Genomic DNA, 25,889 nt, shown 5'->3' with positions numbered 1-25,889 from the left:
TCTATTGGTGGCAACCTACTGACTGTCCATCTATTCACTGTCGATCGTTTAGTCCACACCTGTATTCTCTATACTATTATCACCCTGAGATGATGATAGCCATAAGAGGAGCTGCAGCTGCACTGTAGGAGGGATGCAATGAAGTCCGGGCTGGCCGGAGGTGTGGGTTCCTGGCCGAACTCGGACATTTTTTTTAAACCGGCAATCATTAACAAGGCATGGGTTTGCGGGATTTCCCTGCCTATTGTTTTTCTTTAATGCCAGTCAGTGTTGAGCGTCCTCAGGGCGCTCAGACGCTGCCCAGCTCCCTCCTCCCGGCTCCCCCTGCCCCCGTAGTGCGTACTGCGCAGCGTGACATGATGTCAGAGGTCCCGCTGCGCAGTGTGAAGCCAGCCGCCCAGACCGCACCACGTCGCCCCACGACTCCTCCCACCCACAATGGTGACACTGAAGCCAGCCGCCTGGACAGCACAGCGAGCCCAGTTGCCACCCATGATGGTGACTATTTGTGTGGGCTGGGCGGGTCTTCAACCCAATACCGGGAGTCCCGGGATTGACCTTTTTCAATCCTGATACCTGGGATTGAAAAAAAAAACACCCGGGATTGGCCTCCCTATTCGCTACATCTCATCTAGTTTAGTAGTGATATTATTCCTGACACACAGATGTTTGTTTTTGTAGCGGCAACAAAGTAATTATTTACTTGAATGGTTCTCAAACTCGGTCCTCAGGACCCCACACAGGTCACGTTTTCCATGTCACCCAGCAGCTGCACTGTGTATCACCAACTGTCACATTTCAAAAATCTACAGGTGACCTGCAAAACATGAACCGTGTGGGGTCCTGAGGACCGAGTTTGAGAACCTGTGATTTACTATTACAGTTACTATATATCAATAACACTGGCAGTGAATTATTCTTGGCAACAGGCCTTCGTGTAATCATAGAACTCCTCTGTACCGTCTAATGACCTTTATATTGACATAATAGGATAAAAGCCTCTGCAATCTTTCTATGTACAGTGCATGTAGTTACCTTCTGAGGAATGGACGCGGGGTGGTTTTCAACTATAAGTCGCTTTATGTAATAGATCCAAAGGCGTTTCTCCTCCTGATTCCTGGCCTGGGAAAGAGAGGGTAATGCAAAGTCATGTCACTCCAACAGGGGGCGCTCACACTGCACCATTTACGTATAGTTAATAATATAAGTTATAATACGCAGTACAATAACTGTGAAATGATCGGCGTAGTGATCTCCACCAGAATACAAGGGGAAGAGTTCCATGACTATACTGTAAGAACCTACAGATACCGCTGGCCAGTCACACCACTGTTGGGATCACTAGCCTACCCCATTTCCCAGTCTGCCCAAACAGCGTCTAGTCAGATAGGGGTTGGTTAGAATACACATAGGGCATGATTTACAGTTAATAGAATAAATACATCCATACAATTGCATTTCTATGTCTGTATTTGGTTTGCATGCATCAGAAGATATAGGGGTATATTCAATTAAAGTCGGATCCATTCCGACATGTATTTGTCGGAATGGATCTGACAACCCCTATTCAATCCCATCTTAATTCGACTTTTTCAAGTCGAATTTAGATGGGACGCAGAGGAGGAGAAGGGGGGCGAGCCGCGGGGAGACCAGCGGGGGGACAGCCGGCGGGCATACAGGGAGATCAGCGCTACAGTAGCGCTGCAGCAGGATGTCACACAGCCGCCAGACCTCACGGCAGCTTCCACTCGGCTCCCCACCCTCACCTCCTCTGAGTCCGCATCTCAGTCCGACATCATTTTGATGTCGGACTGAGATGGTCGAAAAGGGGGCCAAAACCGTTTTCGACACAAGCACGTGGATCGGCAGCTATTCTGCCGATCCACGTGCTTTTCGACAAGTCGAATTCAATTCTTTTCGACAGACGGCAGTTTTCGACTTCTATTGAATATACCCCATAGACAACCTGAAATGTAGTGTATATATATATACTGTGGCAGGGACAGCATGATTCCACATGAGGTTCATGTGGAACGGCAGGATTTTGCAGGATTGGAGCAGCAGCAATAGGTCTGATGGAATCCAGTCCGGGTTTTGGCTTAGTCTGTTGTACGTCACAGCTGAGCTAATCACTACAACTTGTCTGCTACCTTTAAAAATGTGTTTGTTCAGTAGGTCATTGCTCCTGATGCCAGCAAGTGGCCAGGCGATATGTTGGGGGTTTGGCGTTACGTTAGGAGCCATTTGGAATCTGTACTTTTTGTGCATATTAGAACTTGGAATGTTGTGCTGCTGTTTAAAGACTGCCTGTAAAACCTGACCTGCCAAACCTGCATGTACTGTGTAACCGCAGGTGGAAATAAAGTGAGTTGGACTGTATTCCGTCTATGTGTTTCTGTCACAAATTACATCCAGCGCACAATGCAGCTGCATCAACATAAACACTTGAACCGCATGGAGCGTGTAAAGATTTATCTACTAAACGGTGTAGCTTAAAGATAAATTTAATTCTGAATGTGGTTTCCTGGGGCGGAATTCTGTCTCTGCACCATTACTGTACTTACACGCCCCAAGCGCCCCTGTGTCCAACTTTAAATCAGATCAATAGTGATGTTACGCCTATTGAATTATGGGCCCTCATTCCGAGTTGTTCGCTCGGAGTTTTTCATCGCATCGCAGTGAGAATTCTCTTAGTGCGCATGCGCAATGTTCGCACTGCGACTGCGCCAAGTAACTTTACTATGAAGAAAGTAAGTTTACTCACGGCATTTTCATCGCTCCGTCGTTCGCATTGTGATTGACAGGAAATGGGTGTTACTGGGCGGATGCACGGCGTTTTAGGGGCGTGTGGCTGGAAACGCTACCGTTTCCGGAAAAAACGCAGGAGTGGCCGGAGAAACGGTAGGAGTGCCTGGGCGAACGCTGGGTGTGTTTATGACGTCAGCCAGGAACGAAAAGCACTGAACTGATCGCACAGGCAGAGTAAGTCTGAAGCTACTCAGAAACTGCTAACTCGTTTGTAATCGCAATATTGCGCATACGTCGGTCGCAATTTTAAGAAGCTAAGATTCACTCCCAGTAGGCGGCGGCTTAGCGTGTGTAACTCTGCTACATTCGCCTTGCGAGCGAACAACTCGGAATGAGGGCCATGGTGTATCAGGCTTTAGGATCACTTGGGGTTAGCATTGTGTATGACACCCTGTCTGAGTGATGTACTATAGCTCTTTCCAGGCTCACATTATGGAACAACCCTGCCCATTCCCCACCCAAGCTTTTACCTGGATGATTTGCTGGTGCTTGGGGATGGTCATGTCTGATACTCGGAAACTTAAACTGTTCTTTAGATGCTCTGCCAGGGCCAGATTACAGCACTAGAGGAGAAATCAGAATAAAGGTTACACTCTTCATGGTAACAGAACATTATATAAAGTGTGAGTGCAGTGATATGATGACAGAGTGGTGTGATTATGTTTCAGAGTGATTATGTGTCAGTACAGTGATATGATTTCAGATCAGAGATCAATGTGAGTGCAGTGATGATTTTAGAGCAGTGTCAATGCAGAGATATGTGTCCAGAGCAGTGTGAGTATAGTCATGATTCCAGATCAGTGTGACTGCAGAGATATGATTCCAGATCAGTGTGACTGCAGAGATATGATTCCAGATCAGTGTGACTGCAGAGATATGATTCCAGATCAGTGTGACTGCAGAGATATGATTCCAGATCAGTGTGACTGCAGAGATATGATTCCAGATCAGTGTGACTGCAGATATATGATTCCAGATCAGTGTGACTGCAGAGATATGATTCCAGATCAGTGTGAGTGTAGGGATGTTCCAAGCCAGTGTGAGTGTAGTGATGATCCCAATCAGTGTGAGTGTAGTGATGTTCCCAGCCAGTGTGAGTGTAGGGATGCTCCCAGCCAGTGTGAGTGTAGGGATGCTCCCAGTCAGTGTGAGTGTAGGGATGCTCCCAGCCAGTATGAGTGTAGGGATGCTCCCAGTCAGTGTGAATGTAGGGATGCTCCCAGTCAGTGTGAGTGTAGGGATTCTCCCAGCCAGTGTGAGTGTAGGGATGCTCCCAGCCAGTATGAGTGTAGGGATGCTCCCAGTCAGTGTGAGTGTAGGGATGCTCCCAGCCAGTGTGAGTGTAGGGATGCTCCCAGCCAGTATGAGTGTAGTGATGATCCCAGAAAAGTGTGAGTGTAGTGATGTTTCCAGCCAGTGTGAGTGTAGTGATGATCCCAGTCAGTATGAGTGTAGTGATGATCCCAGCCAGTGTGAGTGTAGTGATGTTTCCAGCCAGTGTGAGTGTAGTGATGTTTCCAGCCAGTGTGAGTGTAGTGATGATCCCAGAAAAGTGTGAGTGTAGTGATGTTATCAGCCAGTGTGAGTGTAGCAATAGTCCCAGCTAGTGTGAGTGTAGTGATAGTCCCAGTCAGTGTGAGTGTAGTGATGATCCCAGCCAGTGTGAGTGTAGTGATGTTTCCAGCCAGTGTGAGTGTAGTGATGTTTCCAGCCAGTGTGAGCATAGTGATGTTTCCAGCCAGTGTGAGTGTAGTGATGTTTCCAGCCAGTGTGAGTGTAGTGATGTTTCCAGCCAGTGTGAGTGTAGTGATGTTTCCAGCCAGTGTGAGTGTAGTGATGTTACCAGCCAGTGTGAGTGTAGTGATGTTCTCAGCCAGTGTGAGTGTAGTGATATTCCCAGCCAGTGTAAGTGTACTGATGTTCTCAGCCAGTGTGAGCATAGTGATTGATGTTTCCAGCCAGTGTGAGTGTAGTGATGTTACCAGCCAGTGTGAGTGTAGCAATAGTCCCAGCTAGTGTGAGTGTAGTGATAGTCCCAGTCAGTGTGAGTGTAGTGATGATCCCAGCCAGTGTGAGTGTAGTGATGTTTCCAGCCAGTGTGAGTGTAGTGATGTTACCAGCCAGTGTGAGTGTAGTGATGTTCTCAGCCAGTGTGAGTGTAGTGATATTCCCAGCCAGTGTAAGTGTACTGATGTTCTCAGCCAGTGTGAGCATAGTGATTGATGTTTCCAGCCAGTGTGAGTGTAGTGATGTTACCAGCCAGTGTGAGTGTAGCAATAGTCCCAGCTAGTGTGAGTGTAGTGATAGTCCCAGTCAGTGTGAGTGTAGTGATGATCCCAGCCAGTGTGAGTGTAGTGATGTTTCCAGCCAGTGTGAGTGTAGTGATGTTCCCAGCCAGTGTGAGTATAGGGATGCTCCCAGCCAGTGTGAGTGTAGGGATGCTCCCAGCCAGTATGAGTGTAGGGATGCTCCCAGAAAAGTGTGAGTGTAGTGATGTTTCCAGCCAGTGTGAGTGTAGGGATGCTCCCAGCCAGTATGAGTGTAGTGATGATCCCAGAAAAGTGTGAGTGTAGTGATGATCCCAGCCAGTGTGAGTGTAGTGATGTTTCAAGCCAGTGTGAGTGTAGTGATGTTCCCAGTCAGTGTGAGTGTAGGGATGCTCCCAGCCAGTGTGAGTGTAGGGATGCTCCCAGCCAGTATGAGTGTAGTGATGATCCCAGAAAAGTGTGAGTGTAGTGATGTTTCCAGCCAGTGTAAGTGTAGTGATGATCCCAGTCAGTATGAGTGTAGTGATGATCCCAGCCAGTGTGAGTGTAGTGATGTTTCCAGCCAGTGTGAGTGTAGTGATGATCCCAGAAAAGTGTGAGTGTAGTGATGTTACCAGCCAGTGTGAGTGTAGCAATAGTCCCAGCTAGTGTGAGTGTAGTGATAGTCCCAGTCAGTGTGAGTGTAGTGATGATCCCAGCCAGTGTGAGTGTAGTGATGTTTCCAGCCAGTGTGAGTGTAGTGATGATCCCAGAAAAGTGTGAGTGTAGTGATGTTACCTGCCAGTGTGAGTGTAGTGATGTTACCAGCCAGTGTGAGTGTAGTGATGTTTCCAGCCAGTGTGAGCATAGTGATGTTTCCAGCCAGTGTGAGTGTAGTGATGTTTCCAGCCAGTGTGAGTGTAGTGATGTTCTCAGCCAGTGTGAGTGTAGTGATGTTCCCAGCCAGTGTAAGTGTACTGATGTTCTCAGCCAGTGTGAGTGTAGTGATGTTCCCAGCCAGTGTGAGTGTAGTGATGTTCCCAGCCAGTGTGAGTGTAGTGATGTTCCCAGCCAGTGTGAGTGTAGTGATGTTCCCAGCCAGTGTGAGTGTAGTGATGTTCCCAGCCAGTGTGAGTGTATGACTCACAAAGATATGCATTTTGTATATGAAGAGATCCATCCTCTTCTTGGTGATGAGCAGCATTTTGCTAAACAAGAAGAAGGCTCTTTCCTTCTTCACACGTTGCAAACGGAATGTTCCTTCCAAGATGAGTTCCCCAAACCCACTCAAGTCAGGCCCCTGCCAATTCAGCAGCTTGCTCTGGATTTCCTGGAGGTGAGAAAGGAGACTAGTGTTGTATAGTCCACTGGCCGAGATTCAGGGACAGCTGGTACCATGCATTCATTCTAATCGCTCATTCCTGATGCCAACCTCTTCATCCCCTGTTACCTGAAGCCTCACGGCGTGTTCCTGCTTTCTTTTCATGTCATTAATGTACCAGGCCACTGCGGTCATAGTGATAATGGCTTCCTCCACCACTTCATAACCAGGAACATTCTTATCAAAGTGCTTAGCCAGCTCCTGTAATAAAACCAAGAGCAGACAAGGGCACAATGGACAGAGGGAAACAGCCAACATGACACTGGCCAAGTCATCTGACGGCTACAGAGAGCAGGCGCAAAGGGATAGGCTGGTGAGAGTAGGGTCAATACACAGACTGCAACCCACCTGCAGGAGGAGGTGGTACTTCATAATACGCTGTACGGGTTTCAGGAGGTAGGTCTCCAGTGGCAGGGAATGTGACAGCACTGCCTGACGCTCCCTGAAGAACTGTACTAGCTCCTCATTCTTCATACATTCACGGAGCACAGACACCGAGCTGGGGAGAGGAGGAAGGAATAAATAGAGACATACATTGGTTATAGGTAGATGTTTCTATAAACACTGTCACCTCCGTTGAATATGCATGTTTTACTCGCACTGCCATGCACTCACCAGAGGCACATCTAGGGGGTGAGTATAAAGTATCATGCCAGGCCGTCCAGTGTGGGCCAGTGGCGTTTATTACAGTGGAATGGATTGCTCTCCGGACCCATCTGCACCTAACTGTATGCTGGAGAAAGTGACTGCATGGACCAATAGCTCCCTATAAGTCACACTCCCTCCTAGCACTGGCTTTTACCACACGGCCTGGGGAGGACACGATCACCCATAGGCTGCAGGAGAGCCCAAGATTATGCTCGGCAGCCCCTGTATATAACACATGTAACTGTGACAGGGAAGGTGGCCCCCTCAGCTCTGGCACATAGCAGCTGCACTCCCTGCACCTATGGTAGCTACACCCTTGTACATAACACGTTACTGTGGCAGGGAAGGTGGCCCTCTCAGCTCTGGGCTCCATAGCAGCTACACTCCCTGCACCTACAGTATGGTAGCTATGCCCTTGTATATTACACATGTTACTGTGACAGGAAAGGTGCCCCCCCAGCTCTGGGTCCCATAGCAGCTGCACTCCCTGCACCTATGGTAGCTACACCCTTGTATAACACATGTAACTATGACAGGGAAGGTGGTCCCTCTCAGCTCTGGCACATAGCAGCTGCACTCCCTGCACCTATGGTAGCTACACCCTTGTATATAACACATGTAACTATGACAGGGAAGGTGGTCCCTCTCAGCTCTGGGGCCGTAGCAGCTGCACTCCCTGCACCTATGGTAGCTATGCCCTTGTATATTACAGATGTAACTGTGACAGGGAAGGTGGCCCCTCTCAGCTCTGGGGCCATAGCATCTGCACTCCCTGCACCTATGGTAGCTACACCCTTGTATATAACACATGTAACTATGACAGGGAAGGTGGTCCCTCTCAGCTCTGGGGCTGTAGCAGCTGCACTCCCTGCACCTATGGTAGCTACACCCTTGTATATAACACATGTAACTGTGACAGGGAAGGTGGGCCCCCTCAGCTCTGGGGCCGTAGCAGCTGCACTCCCTGCACCTATGGTAGCTATGCCCTTGTATATAACACATGTAACTGTGACAGGGAAGGTGGTCCCTCTCAGCTCTGGCACATAGCAGCTGCTCTCCCTGCACCTATGGTAGCTACACCCTTGTATAACACATGTAACTATGACAGGGAAGGTGGCCCCTCTCAGCTCTGGCACATAGCAGCTGCACTCCCTGCACCTATGGTAGCTATGCCCTTGTATATTACAGATGTAACTATGACAGGGAAGGTGGCCCCTCTCAGCTCTGGCACATAGCAGCTGCACTCCCTGCACCTATGGTAGCTATGCCCTTGTATATAACACATGTAACTGTGACAGGGAAGGTGGTCCCTCTCAGCTCTGGCACATAGCAGCTGCTCTCCCTGCACCTATGGTAGCTACACCCTTGTATATAACACATGTAACTATGACAGGGAAGGTGGCCCCTCTCAGCTCTGGCACATAGCAGCTGCACTCCCTGCACCTATGGTAGCTATGCCCTTGTATATTACAGATGTAACTATGACAGGGAAGGTGGCCCCTCTCAGCTCTGGCACATAGCAGCTGCACTCCCTGCACCTATGGTAGCTATGCCCTTGTATATAACACATGTAACTGTGACAGGGAAGGTGGTCCCTCTCAGCTCTGGCACATAGCAGCTGCTCTCCCTGCACCTATGGTAGCTACACCCTTGTATAACACATGTAACTATGACAGGGAAGGTGGCCCCTCTCAGCTCTGGCACATAGCAGCTGCACTCCCTGCACCTATGGTAGCTATGCCCTTGTATATTACAGATGTAACTGTGACAGGGAAGGTGGTCCCTCTCAGCTCTGGCACATAGCAGCTGCACTCCCTGCACCTATGGTAGCTACACCCTTGTATAACACATGTAACTGTGACAGGGAAGGTGGCCCCTCTCAGCTCTGGGGCCGTAACAGCTGCACTCCCTGCACCTATGGTAGCTACACCCTTGTATATAACACATGTAACTGTGACAGGGAAGGTGGGCCCCCTCAGCTCTGGGCCCCATAGCACCTGCACTCTCTGCACCTATGGTAGCTATGCCCTTGTATATTACACATGTTACTGTGACAGGGAAGGTGGGCCCCTGTGAGCTCTCGGCCCCATTGCAGCAGCAGGGGTGTTAACTGTGACAGGGAAGTTGGGCCCCTCTCAGCTCTGGACCCCATAACAGTTGCACCCTTGCACCTAGGTAGCTATGCCCTTGTCTTTGGCAATTACAGGTAATTAATGAAAGTGCAAAATGAGAGCCTCTGACAGTGCTGATGCCATACACTCCTATAACTGTGTGAATGGCTCACTGCATTTTCTAGGTGGGCTCCCCAAAACCAGAATGTGGGATGTCATCTGTGTACATGCTAGCAGAACTACTACTCAGGGGTAAATGCCAAAGCTTTGTGTGACCCCATATCCTGCACTCGTGTCCTTTATTGCTGTTCTGTCTGGAATCTTTCAGCAACTTTCTATAAAGAGGCCTTTCAGCCGTTGTCGTAAAAAGAGTGGTTACCTGGGATAGTTCATACAGTACAGGGTATAGATGTCAAACTCTTCACTCTGCGGAAGAAATACATGGTCATTATGAAGCACAGACGTGATGTTTGTATGTTCCATAAAGCAGGTGTAATATATTCTAAGTCTAGCACTTAGACAGCTGCCATTCCTGTGATAGCCATTAATTCATAATTCCTGTCAATGTGGCTCTGCCCCCCCCCCCTCCCCCGCTCTGCAAAGCGCTATTCTTTGTAATATACAGTGGTTCGGCGTCATACTGACGTGATTCAGCACAAATTACGTCATCAAGCCACCATGACACCAGATTCACTGAGGAAGGCTGTGTCTATCCTTCCAGGATGTAGAGATTTCAAAATCCGGGAGTTTTCTGGACATTCCAAGAAAGAAGGCAAAGCAATTTATATTCCAAAATCCAGGGTTTCCCACATGTACATACAACTGACACAAAGCGATAAAACACAAAACTAAATCGTTTTGACTTTTTGGGTTTCCTAACAAAATGACAGCATCAGAGCTTACAGTAGGCTGAGTTAGGGGATGAAGTAATGTTGGGCTAGGATATCGATAAGCTCAGATTTGGTTATTATTTCTAAATGTATAATTAGAGCACTGAATGTAATGAAGTTTAGGGGAGCAGCTATTTTACGAATCTGGGGAATATCTCCTCTTAGACCATGTGTTGCTTCCTTTCCTGGGAACTGCGCCAGGAGCTGTTTTATAACCTTCACCCATCAAGATTTCATTAAATACCAATTGCTGACCATGGGAAAATGCCCGTCCTGCCTATTTATTACTATATCCCTGAGCTCTTATCTTTTTGCCTGAGATTCGGGTGTAGGGGTGGGGAAAGATTTTCTAGCAAACTAAAATACACCTAAGCGAGGAAGGGAGGGGGGGGTGCATTCGGTCTGAGGTGATGAATGTAACATGGGGTCTTTCTACCCCTTTGAGGAAACTAGCAACAGTGCACACACGGGAAATTCACAGCAATTGCTGGATGGACCATGAGCACCATAGAACAAGACGTGTTGCATCCATGAACACATACGTGTACAGTGTACTGAGGCTATATCCTCTTAGGTTCAATGAGCACCAGGATTCTGAGAGACGCCAGGTGACGCAGTTGTTGGCAGCTGCTTCAGCCTGATTTACTGCACTCTGCTGCTAATGCGAGTAAGAGTTCACCTAATGCAGGGGCTCGGAAACCTGTGCCACTCACTGATTTTACTCCAGCCATTCAATCATCATCATTAGCTCCATGCTAAGTGCAAGTGATCCATCAGAAACAGGTTTCCTTTCCCCGTTAGCATGACTTGGCTTGCAAAGTGGGCCCGATTCAGATGCAGTCGCAATGCCGACGCAGCCACAAATCCTTTTCAGTGACGGAACTCCAAGGCAATGTAAGTGTAGTAGCCGCCCACAAGTGACAGAGATGGCCACCGGAGCCATCGCAACACGCTCAGCAACTGCGTACTCCTACACAACCGGAATAACAATAACTCCCTGAGTGCGTCCATGGCTGTGAAGAGGATCTGCGATGCTGGCGCCATGTTTTACATGTACAAGGTCGCAGTAGCATGCCGGGACACCTCACAAACACAGTCAGAACATGCCTGTTATCTCCCACAAACGGTCTCTTCCTGTCAATCTTATAGGTTAGATGGCATTGTCCACAGGGCATGCTAGGTGGTATAGTGTCAGCATCAGAACATATATACTAAGTGGGTAACTGAAGTATGGGTAGTGCTTGTTATCATTGCTTTATCAGAGGCTACCACCTGCAGAGGCTACCACCTGCACTGTCGCTAGCAGCCAGGTTAGGTGGATAACTTTGCCTGGGGAAGCTACTGTTTCTAGAGTATCTCCTGTATAACATGGGCGCCTCTGTAATCCAATCACTATTCAAGTGTTTTGCGCCGGTGCTAACATTACGGTTATGTTGTTCCATCATTTTGACGGGCTGGTAACTAGTTTTTTGATAATACGTTTCGCCCTTAAAAGATGCTCTTGCTTAACTAGACATCACTGGGTATTTGGCCAGCAGGGGGCAGTCTTACCCTCATGACAAAGCACTCGGCAATCATGTGGGCAGAGGTGCAGTTCTCCAGCTCCTCAAGCAGCTCACTGTAACAAGAGAGACAATTAATATGATACGGCTCCATGCTATATCGCCTGGGCGACGCCAACTGTGCGTCTATAGGGAAACTTTACTAAGACTCTTAACTGCACTTTAACTTTTTTAAATGTTCTGCTCTCCGTAAAATAAAAATGAAACATGTAACATATTGAACTGTATTAAAGAAAGAGCAAGAAAAAAAAATACATGTAAATATATATATATATATATATATATATATATACATACAGGTTGAGTATCCCATATCCGAATATTCCGAAATACGGAATATTCCGAAATACGGACTTTTTTGAGTCAGAGTGAGATAGTGAAACCTTTGTTTTTTGATGACTCAATGTAAACAAACTTTGTTTAATACACAAAGTTATTAATAATATTGTATTAAATGACCTTCAGGCTGTGTGTATAAGGTATATATGAAACATAAATGAATTGTGTGAATGTAGACACACTTTGTTTAATGCACAAAGTTATAAAAAATATTGGCTAAAATGACCTTCAGGCTGTGTGTATAAGGTGTATATGTAACATAAATGCATTCTGTGCTTAGATTTAGGTCCCATCACCATGATATCTCATTATGGTATGCAATTATTCCAAAATACGGAAAAATCCCATATCCAAAATACCTCTGGTCCCAAGCATTTTGGATAAGGGAGACTCAACCTGTATATATATATATATATATATACTGTATATAGAGTACAAAATGCCGACATTCACAATGTATGGATACTGGTTATTTCAGCTAATAATCTCTATAATAACCTTGATTGGACAACTACGCAAACATTTTGAACTGAGAAAAGAGCGGAGCTCTGTATGCTATATGATACGGTTGAGGTGAGAACATGAAAGGTTTCTCTCACCTGTTAAACTCATAAATATCTTCTATGTTGCAGAATAAAGTGCTGACTTGCTCGGGTTTCAGGGGGAGCTGACCACAGTCTATGATGCAGCCTAAATAGTCCTGTATGGAGAGAGAGGAGACAGGAACATGAGCTTGGAAGCAGTATTTGTGTTGTTAGGGGCTAAATCATGTAACAAGACCCAATCACTTTCTCCAAATGTCACTGTGAGGAGCGCTGCTACACGGGGTAATGAGTAAGACACTGTAAGAGTCAATGAGTGCCCCTCCTACTGTATGGAGCACTGTCATACACCCTGACCTCTACTACTGTGAGCACTGTCATACACCCTGACTGCTCCTACTGTGAGAAGCACTGTCATACACCCCGACCTCTACTACTGTGAGCACTGTCATACACCCTGACTGCTCCTACTGTGAGAAGCACTGTCATACACCCCGACCTCTACTACTGTGAGAAGCACTGTCATACACCCTGACTGCTCCTACTGTGAGAAGCACTGTCATACACCCCGACCTCTACTACTGTGAGCACTGTCATACACCCTGACTGCTCCTACTGTGAGAAGCACTGTCATACACCCCGACCTCTACTACTGTGAGAAGCACTGTCATACACCCCGACCTCTACTACTGTGAGAAGCACTGTCATACACCCCGACCTCTACTACTGTGAGGAGCACTGTCATACACCCCAACCTCTACTACTGTGAGGAGCACTGTCATACACCCCGACCTCTGAAAATGCCCCTTAGGGAGTTGCATGGATCTCTCTTGAATCAGCAGCAGAATCAGCAGCAAAAAGAAAGAAGTAATAATGCCACTGTATAGGTCATTGGTACGGCCTCATCTAGAATACAGTGTTCATTTCTGGAGGCCATATCTTCAAAAGGGTATTAATACATTAGAAACTGTACAAAGAAGGGCAACTAAAATGGTGCATGGCCTACATCACAAAACATACCCAGAAAGACCAAGAAATCTCAATATGTATAGTTTGGAGCAGAGAAGGGAAAAAGGGGACATGATAGAAACTTTCACATATATCAAGGGTTTTAACAAAGTCCAGGAGGGAAACATTCTTCAAATGATGAGAAGCAATAGGACACAAGGACATGTACTGAGACTGGAGGGGGGGAGGTTCAGGGGAAATTTGAGGAAAAATTACTTCACAGAAAGGGTAGTGGACAAGTGGAATAGCCTACCATCAGAGGTGGTAGAGCAGAGGTACCCAAACGGTGTGCCGTGGCTCCCTGGGGTGCCCCGGGACACTTGCAGGGGTGCCCTGGGTTGGTGGTCCAGAACCAATTCAAATTATTCATGGTCAATATAATAGGCAAAACCAGTGCTGGTAGCTGCCAGTCATAAAATATGTGGCCAAACAGAAGCAAATCTTGTCCCTCACCACACAACTGACCCTAAGGATGACATATAAACGCGATCTACTTAATGTAATATTTCTTTCTAAATTTCACAATAATACATTTTTGGCCTAGGGGTGCCGTGAAAAAAAATTCTGATATTCTAGGGCGCCATGATTCAAAAACGTTTGGAAACCACTGTGGTAGAGGCTAAGCCAGTAGAGCAATTTAAACATGCATGGGATAGACATAAGGATATCCTTACAAAGAAATATGGATCAAATAAGGTTAGAGGTAAAAATAATGTAACCATGTCGCACTGACATGTGGGCGTGTCATGGGCCAAGCTCCAGGTGATTCTGATTGGTGTGTATGGAGCAGTGGAGTCTATTCCTGGTGGATCTCTTGTACCAAGCATGGGGCTGATGTAAGAGCAGATAGCAATGATGGCAGTTACGGTGAACAAGGTAAAATCAATGGGCGGCATGGGTTACCCCTTGCACATGTACAACCCCAAACCCATTAGTTGAACAGATTCCCGCATTAGCATAAGGTGGTAAATCAGGCTCACGCAGCTGCCCACACCTACAGCCACCGTGTGTGTGACTGAAGGACAACCCATAGTAAGATGTCACCCAAATCCCAAGCACTGTAAATAACAGCTCCTATACCTGGGTACAGAGCTGCAGCTGTATTATGGCTGTATGGGATATCACTGGTTATGTCATGTATAACACTGTCTAGCCGAGACCTCTCAACGCTTCTAAACTTTACCCCAGCACCCTCTAGGGAAAGCACCAATCTCTCCAGGAGACTCGGAGGATTCCCCCTCTACAGTCTCATAAATAAGCAGTCGGGGTCACAGCTGCTGTTACTCAACTAATTACAGGTGTACCAAGATCTTTTCATTCTTAGGGATCTATTTATTAATAACCAGTAACAATCTGTATCTCAGTATCGCAGTGATCAAGTTGCCTTTGTATTTACCACAGTGAGGGTCCTTTTGAAGCTCTGGTGAAACCTTGTTCCTCTGAGAGCCTAACGTTACTGATGAAGGGTCCCATGCGCCCAGTAGTCTACATGGTGGGGGTAACTCATTGCTGGGTACAGGTAATGCCATCTCAAGATGAAAAGCTTTGGTTTTTGTTGCAGAAGTCTGTCATCCCCATAGAGGTCTATGTGGAGAGTAGTAAGCTGCCCTAAATAGGCACCGAAAACATCTCTGGTGATAACTTGAAGATGGGTAAAGACCTTTCTCTGGTTAAAATGACAGAGAAATGCTTTTCCCATCTTCATAACTATACCCCAAAAGTCATCAAGCGTCAAGTCTAGTAACAGTGGTGATTCCTCCATCTGTTGCGTTACATTGGGCTGCAGACATCATAGTATTGCTCCCAGGTCCAACCTATGTTCATCAGATAACGAGGACTGCTAGCAATAAGGTGAGTGACATCATCTACAGCATTATATACAGACTTCCTCTGCAGACCATCTGCCGTACCTAGAGCTGCGTAATGTGCTCATAGCAGCAGTACAGACCTTTCACATTTCTTGTAATCCTACCACACTCGGAAAGGCTATATGAATAAATGTGTTCCCTATGAGAATTTGCTGACAAGGTTGGTGAGTGGACCCTGCATTTTCTAATGGCAGCCCTATGTGAGGAGTCACTTACACATGTATTTCATTTCCAGCCGGAATGCAGCATGAGCAAACCGGTCCATAAATCACTGAAGCATATAAATGACTGAGGGATCTATTTATTATAACACACAGTTTCGTTCCAGAAATTATCTGCATTTGTTGCTCATTATCTCCAACCAAGATCACAGCTATTTAACATATTTGCACACGTCGGAGAGGTCCTGTCAAGGCCTACCTCACCGGCGATGCATTTTCTACCATGCATGGCCCAAACCTCACACATGGAAAATAAGAATTTACTTACCGATAATTCTATTTCTCGGAGTCCGTAGTGGATGCTGGGGTTCCTGAAAGGACCATGGGGAATAGCGGCTCCGCAGGAGACAGGGCACAAAAGTAAAGCTTTTCCGATCAGGTGGTGTGCACTGGCTCCTCCCCCTATGACCCTCCTCCAGACTCCAGTTAGGTACTGTGCCCGGACGAGCGTACACAATAAGGGAGGAATTTTGAATCCCGGGTAAGACTCATACCAGCCACACCAATCACACCGTACAACTTGTGATCTAAACCCAGTTAACAGTATGATAACAAAAGGAGCCTCTGAAAGACGGCTTCCTACAACAATAACCCGATTTTTGTAACAATAACTATGTACAAGTATTGCAGAATAATCCGCACTTGGGATGGGCGCCCAGCATCCACTACGGACTCCGAGAAATAGAATTATCGGTAAGTAAATTCTTATTTTCTCTATCGTCCTAGTGGATGCTGGGGTTCCTGAAAGGACCATGGGGATTATACCAAAGCTCCCAAACGGGCGGGAGAGTGCGGATGACTCTGCAGCACCGAATGAGAGAACTCCAGGTCCTCTTTTTGCCAGGGTATCAAATTTGTAGAATTTTACAAACGTGTTCTCCCCCGACCACGTAGCTGCTCGGCAGAGTTGTAATGCCGAGACCCCTCGGGCAGCCGCCCAAGATGAGCCCACCTTCCTTGTGGAATGGGCATTTACATATTTTTTGCTGTGGCAAGCCTGCCACAGAATGTGCAAGCTGAATTGTACTACAAATCCAACGAGCAATAGTCTGCTTAGAAGCAGGAGCACCCAGCTTGTTGGGTGCATACAGGATAAACAGCAAGTCAGATTTCCTGACTCCAGCCGACCTGGAAACTATATTTTCAGGGCCCTGACAACATCCAGCAACTTGGAGTCCTCCAAGTCCCTAGTAGCCGCAGGTACCACAATAAGCTGGTTCAGGTGAAACGCTGACACCACCTTAGGGAGAAACTGGGGACGAGTCCACAGCTTTGCTCTGTCCGAATGGACAATCAGATATGGCTTTGTGAGATAAAGCCGCCAATTCTGACACTCGCCTGGCCGAGGCCAGGACCAACAGCATGGTCGCTTTCCATGTGAGATATATCAAATCCACAGATTTGAGTTGTTTAAACCAATGTGATTTTAGGAATCCCAAACTACGTTGAGATCGCCCAGTGCCACTGGAGACATCAAAAGGGGGTTGTATATGCAGTACTCCCTTAACAACTTCTGGACTTCAGGAACTGAAGCCAATTTCTTTCTGGAAGAAAATCGACCGGTCGAAATTTGAACCTTAATGGACCCCAATTTGAGACCCATATACACTCCTGTTTGCAGGAAATGTAGGAATTAACCTAGTTGAAATTCTTCCGTGGAGCCTTCCTGGCCTCACACCATGGAACACATTTTCACCTAAGCAGTGATAATGTTGTGCGGTCACCTCCTTCCTGGCTCTGACCAGGGTAGGGATGACCTCTTCCGGAATGCCTTTTTCCCTTAGGATCCGGCGTTCACCCGTCAACGCGGCTGCGGTAAGTCATGGAACAGACATGATTCTTGCTGAATCAAGATCCTTTCTAGTATCTCTTGAAGTTCCGGGTACCAAGTTCTTCTTGGCCAAACCGGAGCCACGAGTATAGTTCTTACTCCTCTCCTTCCTATCATTCTCCATACACTGGGTATGAAAGGCAGAGGAGGGAACACATACACCGACTGGTACACCCACGGTGTTACCAGAGCGTCCCAGCTATTGCCTGAGGGTCTCTAGACCTGGCGCTTCATGTGGGACGCCATCATAACCACCTTTGGTCTTTCCCAACGGTTTACAAACCTGTGGAAACTTCCAGATGAAGTTCCCACTTTTCCGGGTGGAATTCATTCATGCTGAGGAAATCTTCCTAGTTGTCCACTCCCGGAATGAACACTGCTGACAGTGTTATCACATGATTTTTCGCCCAGCGAAGAATCCTTGCTGTCATTGCCCTCCTGCTTCTTGTGCCGCCCCGTCTGTTTACGTGGGCGACTGCCATGATGATGTCCTACTGGATCAGCACCGGTTGACTTTGAAGCAGAGGTCTTCCTAGGCTCAGAGCATCGTAAATTGCCCTTAGCTCCAGTATATTCATGTGGAGAGAAATCTCCAGACTTGACCACACTTCCTTGGAAATTTCTTCCCTGTGTGACTGTTCCCCAGCCTCTCAGACTGGCATCCGTGGTCACCAGAACACAGTCCTGAATGCTGAATGTGCTGCCCTCTAGAAGATGAGCACTCTGCAGCCCCCACAGAAGAGACACCCTTGTCCTTGGAGACAGGGTTATCCGCTGATGCATCTGAAGATGCGATCCGGACCATTCGTCCCGCAAATCCCCCTGAAAAGTTTTTGCGTGAGATCTGCCGAATGGAATCGCTTCGTAAGAAGCCACCATTTTTCCCAGGACTCCTGTGCATTGATGCACTGATACTTGGCCTGGTTTTAGGAGGTTTCTGACTAGGTCGGATAACTCCCTGGCTTTCCCCTCCAGGAGAAATACCTCTTTCTGGACTATGCCCAGAATCATTCCTAGGAACAGCAGACGTATCATCGGAAAACAGCTGCGATTTTTGGAATATTTAGAATCCACTCGTGCTGTCGTAGAACTACTTTAGATAGTTCTTTTCCGACCTCCAACTGTTCTCTGGAAACTTGCCCCTTTCAGGATATCGTCCAAGTAAGGGATAATTAAGATGCCTTTCTTCTTTTAAGAATCATCTTTTCGGCCATTACCTTGGTAAAGGCCCGGGGTGCCGTGGATAATTCAACGGCAGCGTCTGAAACTGATATTGACAGTTCTGTATCACGAACCAGAGGTACCCTTGTTGAGAAGGGCAAATTTGGACATGGAGGTAATCCTTGATGTCCAGGGACACCATATAGTCCCCTTTTTTCCGGTTCTCTATCACTGCTCTGAGTGACTCCATCTTGATTTGAACCTTTTTATGTAAGTGTTTAAAGATTTCAGATTTAGACTATGTCTCACCAAGCCGTCTGGCTTCAGTACCACAATATAGTGTGGAAGACTAATACCCTTTTCCTTGTTGTAGGAGGGGTACTTTGATTATCACCTGCTGGAAATACAGCTTGTGAATTTTTTTCCCAATACTGCCTCCCTGTCGGAGGGAGCCGTTGGTAAAGCAGGCTTCAGGAACCTGCGAGGAAAAAATGTCTCGACTCTCCAATCTGTACCCCTGGGATAATACTTGTACGATCTAGGGGTCAACTTGCGAGTGATCCCACTGCGCGCTGAGACTCTTGAGACTACCCCCCCAGCTCACCTGAGTCCGCTTGCACGGCCCCAGCGTCACGCTGAGGACTTGGCAGACGCGGTGGAGGGCTTCTTTTCCTGGGAAGGGGCTGCCTGCTGCAGTCTACTTCCCTTTCCTCTATGTCTGGGCAGATATGACTGGCCTTTTGCCCGCTTGCCCACATGGGAAACGGAAGGATTGAGGCTGAAAAGACAGTGTCTTTTTCTGCTGAGATGTAACTTGGGGTAAAAAGGTTGGATTTCCCAGCTGTAGCCGTGGCCCCCAGGTCCGATGGACCGACCCCAAATAACTCCTTCCCTTTATACGGCAATACTTCCATGTGCCGTATGGGATCTGTATCACCTGACCACTGTCGTGTCCATGACATCTTCTGGGAGATATGGACAACGCACTTATCTTGATGCCAGAGTGCAAATATCCCTCTGTGCATCTCGCATACATATATATAGAATGCATCCTATTAAATGCTCTATATCAATAAAATATTTTTAGTCAGGGAATTCGACCAAGCCAACCCAGCACTGCATCTCCAGGCTGATGGCGATCGCTGGTCGCAGTATAACCACCGTATGTGTGTATATACTTTTTAGGATATTTTTCCAGCTGCCTATCAGCTGGCTCCTTGAGGGCGGCCGTATCTGGAGACGGTAACGCCACTTGATAAGCGTGTGAGCGCCTTATCCACCCTAAGGGGTGTTTCCCAACGCGCCCTAACTTCTGGCGGGAAAGGGTATAACGCCAATATTTGCTATCGGGGTAAACCCACGCATCATCACACACTTCATTTTATTTTATCTGATTCAGGAAAAACTACAGGTAGTTTTTTCACTCCCACATAATACCCTTTTTTGTGGTACTTGTAGTATCAGAAATATGTAACACCTCCTTCATTGCCCTTAACGTGTGGCCCTAATGAGGAATACGTTTGTTTATTCACCGTCGACACTGGATTCAGTGTCCGTGTCTGTGTCTGTGTCGACCGACTGAGGTAAATGGGCGTTTTTTTAAAAACCCCTGACGGTGTTTCTGAGACGCCTGGACCGGTACTAATTGTTTGTCGGCCGTCTCATGTCGTCAACCGACCTTGCAGCGTGTTGACATTTTCACGTAATTCCCTAAATAAGCCATCCATTCCGGTGTCGACTCCCTAGAGAGTGACATCACCATTACAGGCAATTTCTCCGCCTCCTCCAACATCGTCCTCATACATGTCGACACACACGTACCGACACACAGCACACACACCTGGAATGCTCTGACAGAGGACAGGACCCCACTAGCCCTTTGGAGAGACAGAGGGAGAGTTTGCCAGCACACACCAAAAAACGCTATAATTACATAGGGACAACCTTATATAAGTGTTTCTCCCTAATAGCATCTTTATATATATATTTATATCGCCAATTAGTGCCTCCCTCTCTGTTTAAACCCTGTTTCTGTAGTGCAGTGCAGGGGAGAGCCTGGGAGCCTTCTCTCCAGCCTTTCTGTGAGAGAAAAAATGGCGCTGTGTGCTGAGGAGATAGGCCCCGCCCCTTTTCCGGCGGGCTCGTCTCCCGCTCTTTAGTGAAGTTTGGCAGGGGTTAAATATCTCCATATAGCCTCTGGGGGCTATATGTGAGGTATTTTTAGCCAGTATATAGGTTTACATTTGCCTCCCAGGGCGCCCCCCCCCAGCGCCCTGCACCCTCAGTGACAGCGTGTGAAGTGTGCTGAGAGGAAAATGGCGCACAGCTGCAGTGCTGTGCGCTACCTTTAGAAGACTGTCAGAGTCTTCAGCCGCCGATTCTGGACCTCTTCTAACTTCAGCATCTGCAAGGGGGCCGGCGGCGCGGCTCCGGTGACCATCCAGGCTGTACCTGTGATCGTCCCTCTGGAGCTGATGTCCAGTAGCCAAGAAGCCAATCCATCCTGCACGCAGGTGAGTTCACTTCTTCTCCCCTCAGTCCCTCGTTGCAGTGATCCTGTTGCCAGCAGGACTCACTGTAAAATAAAAAACCTAAGCTAAACTTTCTCTAAGCAGCTCTTTAGGAGAGCCACCTAGAATTGCACCCTTCTCGGCCGGGCACAAAAATCTAACTGGAGTCTGGAGGAGGGTCATAGGGGGAGGAGCCAGTGCACACCACCTGATCGGAAAAGCTTTACTTTTGTGCCCTGTCTCCTGCGGAGCCGCTATTCCCCATGGTCCTTTCAGGAACCCCAGCATCCACTAGGACGATAGAGAAATAACCTTCACTCCCCATGATTCATACTGCCCGCCACACCCCCATGTCTATGTTCTATACTGCCCCCAACACCCCCACGTCTATGTTCTATACTGCCTCTCACACCCCCATGTCTATGTTCCATACTGCCCCTCACACCCCCACGTCTATGTTCCACACTGCCCCTCACACCCCCACGTCTATGTTCCATACTGCCCCTCACACCCCCACGTCTATGTTCCATACTGCCTCTCACACCCCCACATCTATGTTCAATACTGCCCCTCACACCCCCATGTCTATGTTCCATACTGCCCCTCACACCCCCACGTCTATGTTCCATACTGCCTCCCACACCCCCACATCTATGTTCTATACTGCCCCTCACACCCCCACATCTATGTCCCATACTGCCCCTCACACCCTCACGTCTATGTTCCATACTGCCTCTCACACCCTCACGCCTATGTTCCATACTTACCCCCACATCTATGTTCCATACTGCCTCCCACACCCTCACGCCTATGTTCCATACTTACCCCCACATCTATGTTCCATACTGCCTCCCACACCCTCACGTCTATGTTCCGTACTGCCTCTCACACCCTCACGTCTATGTTCTATACTGCCTCTCACACCCCCACGTCTATGTTCCATACTTCCCCCCACACCCCACATCTATGTTCCATACTTCCCCCCACATCTATGTTCCATACTGCCTCTCACACCCCCATGTCTATGTTCCATACTGCCTCCTACACCCCCACATCTATGTTCTATGCTTCTATGCTGCCTCTCACACCCCCATGTCTATGTTCCATAGTGCCTCTCACACTCCCACATCTATGTTCCATAGTGCCTCTCACACTCCCACATCTATGTTCCATACTGCCTCCCACACCCCCACATCTATGTTCCATACTGCCTCTCACACCTCCACATCTATGTTCCATACTTCCCCCCACACCCCACATCTATGTTCCATACTGCCTCTCACACCCCCATGTCTATGTTCCATACTGCCTCTCACACCCCCACGTCTATGTTCTATACTGCCTCCCACACCCCCACATCTATGTTCTATACTGCCTCCCACACCCCCACGTCTATGTTCCATACTGCCTCCCACACCCCCACATCTATGTTCTATACTGCCTCTCACACCCCCATGTCTATGTTCCATACTGCCCCTCACACCCCCACGTCTATGTTCTATACTGCCTCTCACACCCTCACGTCTATGTTCTATACTGCCTCTCACACCTCCATGTCTATGTTCCATACTGCCTCTCACACCCCCATGTCTATGTTCCATACTGCCTCTCACACTCTCACGTCTATGTTCCATACTTCCCCCCACACCCCCACATCTATGTTCCATACTGCCTCCCACACCCTCACGTCTATGTTCCATACTTCCGCCCACACCCCCACGTCTATGTTCCATACTGCCTCTCACACCCTCACGTCTATGTTCTATCCTGCCTCTCACACCCCCATGTCTATGTTCCATACTGCCTCTCACACCCTCATGTCTATGTTCCATACTTCACCCCACACCCCCACATCTATGTTCCATACTGCCTCCCACACCCTCACGTCTATGTTCCATACTTCCCCCCACATCTATGTTCCATACTGCCCCCACACCCTCACATCTGTTCCATACTGCCCCCACACCCTCACATCTATATTCCATACTGCCCCCCACACCCTCACATCTATGTTCCATATTGCCCCACATCTATATTCCATACGGGATACGGTCGTTAGGTCGACACAGCTTAGGTCAACAATCGTTAGGTCGACCACTGAAGGTCGACATGCATTAGGTCGACATGGTCAATAGGTCGACATTGTCATTAGGTCGACATGTACTAGGTCGACCGGGCAAAATGTCAACATGAGTTTTTTCACCTTTTTTTTATTTTTGGACATTTTCATACTTGACGATCCACGTGGACTACAACTGAGAATGGTAACTGGGGTTCCCCGTCACTTTACGAAGAAAACGACGCCAAAAAAGTCCAATAACCCATGTTGACCTTTTGACCTGAAGACCTACTACATGTCGACCTAATGACCATGTCAACCTATTGTCCCTGTCAACCTAATGCATGTCGACCTTCCATGGTCAACCTAATGACTGTCGACCTAAGTTGAGTCGACCCAACGACCCGTACACCTCACATCTATGTTCCATACTGCCCTCCACAACCCCACATCTATGTTCCATACTGCCCTCCACGCCCCCATGTCTATGTTTCATACTGCCCTCCACACCCCCATGTCTATGTTCCACACTGCCCCCACATCTATGTTCCATACTGCCCCACACACCCCATCTATACTGTATGTTCCATACTGCCTCCCACACCCCCAAGTCTATGTTCCATACTACCCTCCACACCCCCATGTCTATGTTCCATACTGCCCAGACACCCCCATGTCAATGTTCAATACTACCCTCCACACTCCTATCTCTATGTACCATACTGCCCCCACACCCCCATGTCTATGTTACATACTACCCCCACAGCCCCATTGCTATATTTCATACTACCCCTATCGCTACATTCCATACTGTCCCCACCACCACCACATCTATGTTTCAAACTGCCTCCTACACCCCCATCTCTATGCTCCATTCTGCCCCTCACACCCCTACCACTGTGTTCCATACTGCACTTTCACACTTCCATCTCTATGTTCCATACTGCTCCCCACACCCCTATGTATATGTTCCATATTGCCCCCCACACCCCTATGTGTATGTTCCATACTGCCCCCCACCCGCCCACACACCCATCTCTATGTTCCATACTATTTATGTACAATAATGTTGTTGGCACATTGGGGGTAATTCCAAGTTGATCGCAGCAGGAATTTAGTTAGCAATTGGGAAAAACCATGTGCACTACAGGTGTGGCAGATATAACATGTGCAGAGAGAGTTAGATTTGGGTGGGTTATTTTGTTTCTGTGCAGGGTAAATACTGGCTGCTTTATTTTTACCCTGCAAATTAGATTGCAGATTGAACACACCCCACCTAAATCTAACTCTCTCTGCACATGTTACATCTGCCTCCCCTGCAGTGCACATGGTTTTGCCCAATTGCTAACTAAATTCCTGCTGCAATCAACTTGGAATTACTCCCATTGTGCTCCCCCCAGGGTGTTGGAATGAGGCACAGGGCTATCAAACAATGTAATGTACTGAGGTGGTGCATTTTTCCAGGTCCGTAGATTATGTCCAGCGTGTTCCCAACGTTCTGCAAGAGAACAGTGAATTTACAAGTCTCTCCCACTCCTTGCAACACATGTCCATTCATCTGTGTGTGGTCCACTACACGCGTCCTTATACCGCCCACACCTGTCTGGACTGGTTCCTGTTGCAGCTTTTCCAGGATAACTTTGCCAGTGAGCCAGGCAGATAGCGCGTGATATTGTCTCGGAGGCTCAGAGAACTACAACAACCATCATGCCATACTTGCTCAAAGTGATAATGATAATAGCGCGGTTTTTTTTTTTTTGCATTTTTTTTATAATCCTTTTTCAGTAAATGTTCTAAGGGATCAGAAAAGAAGAAGGTAAGACTTGTATTTATGTATATTCCTATGTTCTTTTATACCTCCTGTCTAGGAAATGTGGCAGTGAGGTGTGAAAATGTTTCTATTTCTTTTTGGAAGGGGGGGATACATTAGGTCCATCCACTCTGGCTCACACTCAGTGAAGCCCCATTTGGGGTTGTCACATCTAGGGGCTGATTCTATGGTCACCCGCTGCGGCAACCTCTATCATCTTTGGCTGTAGCCTAGTATCAGCTCTTCTCCTGGTCTACAAGCATCGTCTGCATGTGCAAGAGCTGAGATGTCCACTTTGTGCCTAACAATTACGTTTCGTGTATCTTTAGATGCAGCCATTGGACACACCATGGAGACTCACACCAGTCCCATGCTAGGTGCAGAATGTCCATCAGAGTATGGTCTCCAGTCCAATGTAAATGATTAAGCACCTGAGTTCACACCAAAAAACATTTCCGAAACCATACATCTCAATCGGTACTACAACTACACATGCACCGAGTCTTTTCAGAATGCTCAGAATAGCAGAGCAAAGACCTCCATAGCAGACAGACAGACCATCATTGTCAGGCCCCTCTCATTGCCAGGCCCCATAGGAATCGCACAGGCTACTCCAGCGTTTCTTCCTACCATGGATGAAGATAATGCCCTGACATGCACACTCCCCATTCAGTGAAGTCAGCAGGGCTGTCAGCACATCCTTGCAATATCAAGGATGGTAGGCATCATTCCAGGATCATTGCCTGCTCTTCAACTCTTGTGCGACTTCAGCAATAGTACATCTATAATAGAGAGAATGGTCCAAGGTGTAAGCATGGTTGGAGCCACCGCCAGTCTATCCAGAAGGAGGCCTTTTGTGGCCTAGGACCCCAACTGGCTTTAATCCAACTCTGT

General features: G+C 47.7%; 1 protein-coding gene across 1 annotated transcript in view; it reads right to left on the bottom strand.

Annotated features, from left to right (window-relative positions):
* The window catches only part of PLEKHG2 (pleckstrin homology and RhoGEF domain containing G2), a 124,524-nt gene that overhangs the window by 3,526 nt on the left and 95,109 nt on the right, over nucleotides 1–25,889 (bottom strand). The window contains exons 4-11 of the mRNA XM_063938595.1: nucleotides 12,585–12,685; nucleotides 11,636–11,702; nucleotides 9,574–9,620; nucleotides 6,784–6,934; nucleotides 6,505–6,636; nucleotides 6,202–6,384; nucleotides 3,279–3,371; nucleotides 1,036–1,122 (exon numbers count right to left, since the gene is read on the bottom strand). Coding sequence (XP_063794665.1) covers nucleotides 1,036–1,122; nucleotides 3,279–3,371; nucleotides 6,202–6,384; nucleotides 6,505–6,636; nucleotides 6,784–6,934; nucleotides 9,574–9,620; nucleotides 11,636–11,702; nucleotides 12,585–12,685 — 861 coding nt within the window. The remainder of the gene's footprint in view (nucleotides 1–1,035; nucleotides 1,123–3,278; nucleotides 3,372–6,201; nucleotides 6,385–6,504; nucleotides 6,637–6,783; nucleotides 6,935–9,573; nucleotides 9,621–11,635; nucleotides 11,703–12,584; nucleotides 12,686–25,889) is intronic.

The sequence above is a fragment of the Pseudophryne corroboree genome, chromosome 8 (genome assembly GCF_028390025.1).
Source record: "Pseudophryne corroboree isolate aPseCor3 chromosome 8, aPseCor3.hap2, whole genome shotgun sequence".
Classification (NCBI taxonomy): Eukaryota; Metazoa; Chordata; class Amphibia; order Anura; family Myobatrachidae; genus Pseudophryne; species Pseudophryne corroboree.
This window is presented reverse-complemented; position numbering and strand designations above follow the sequence as displayed.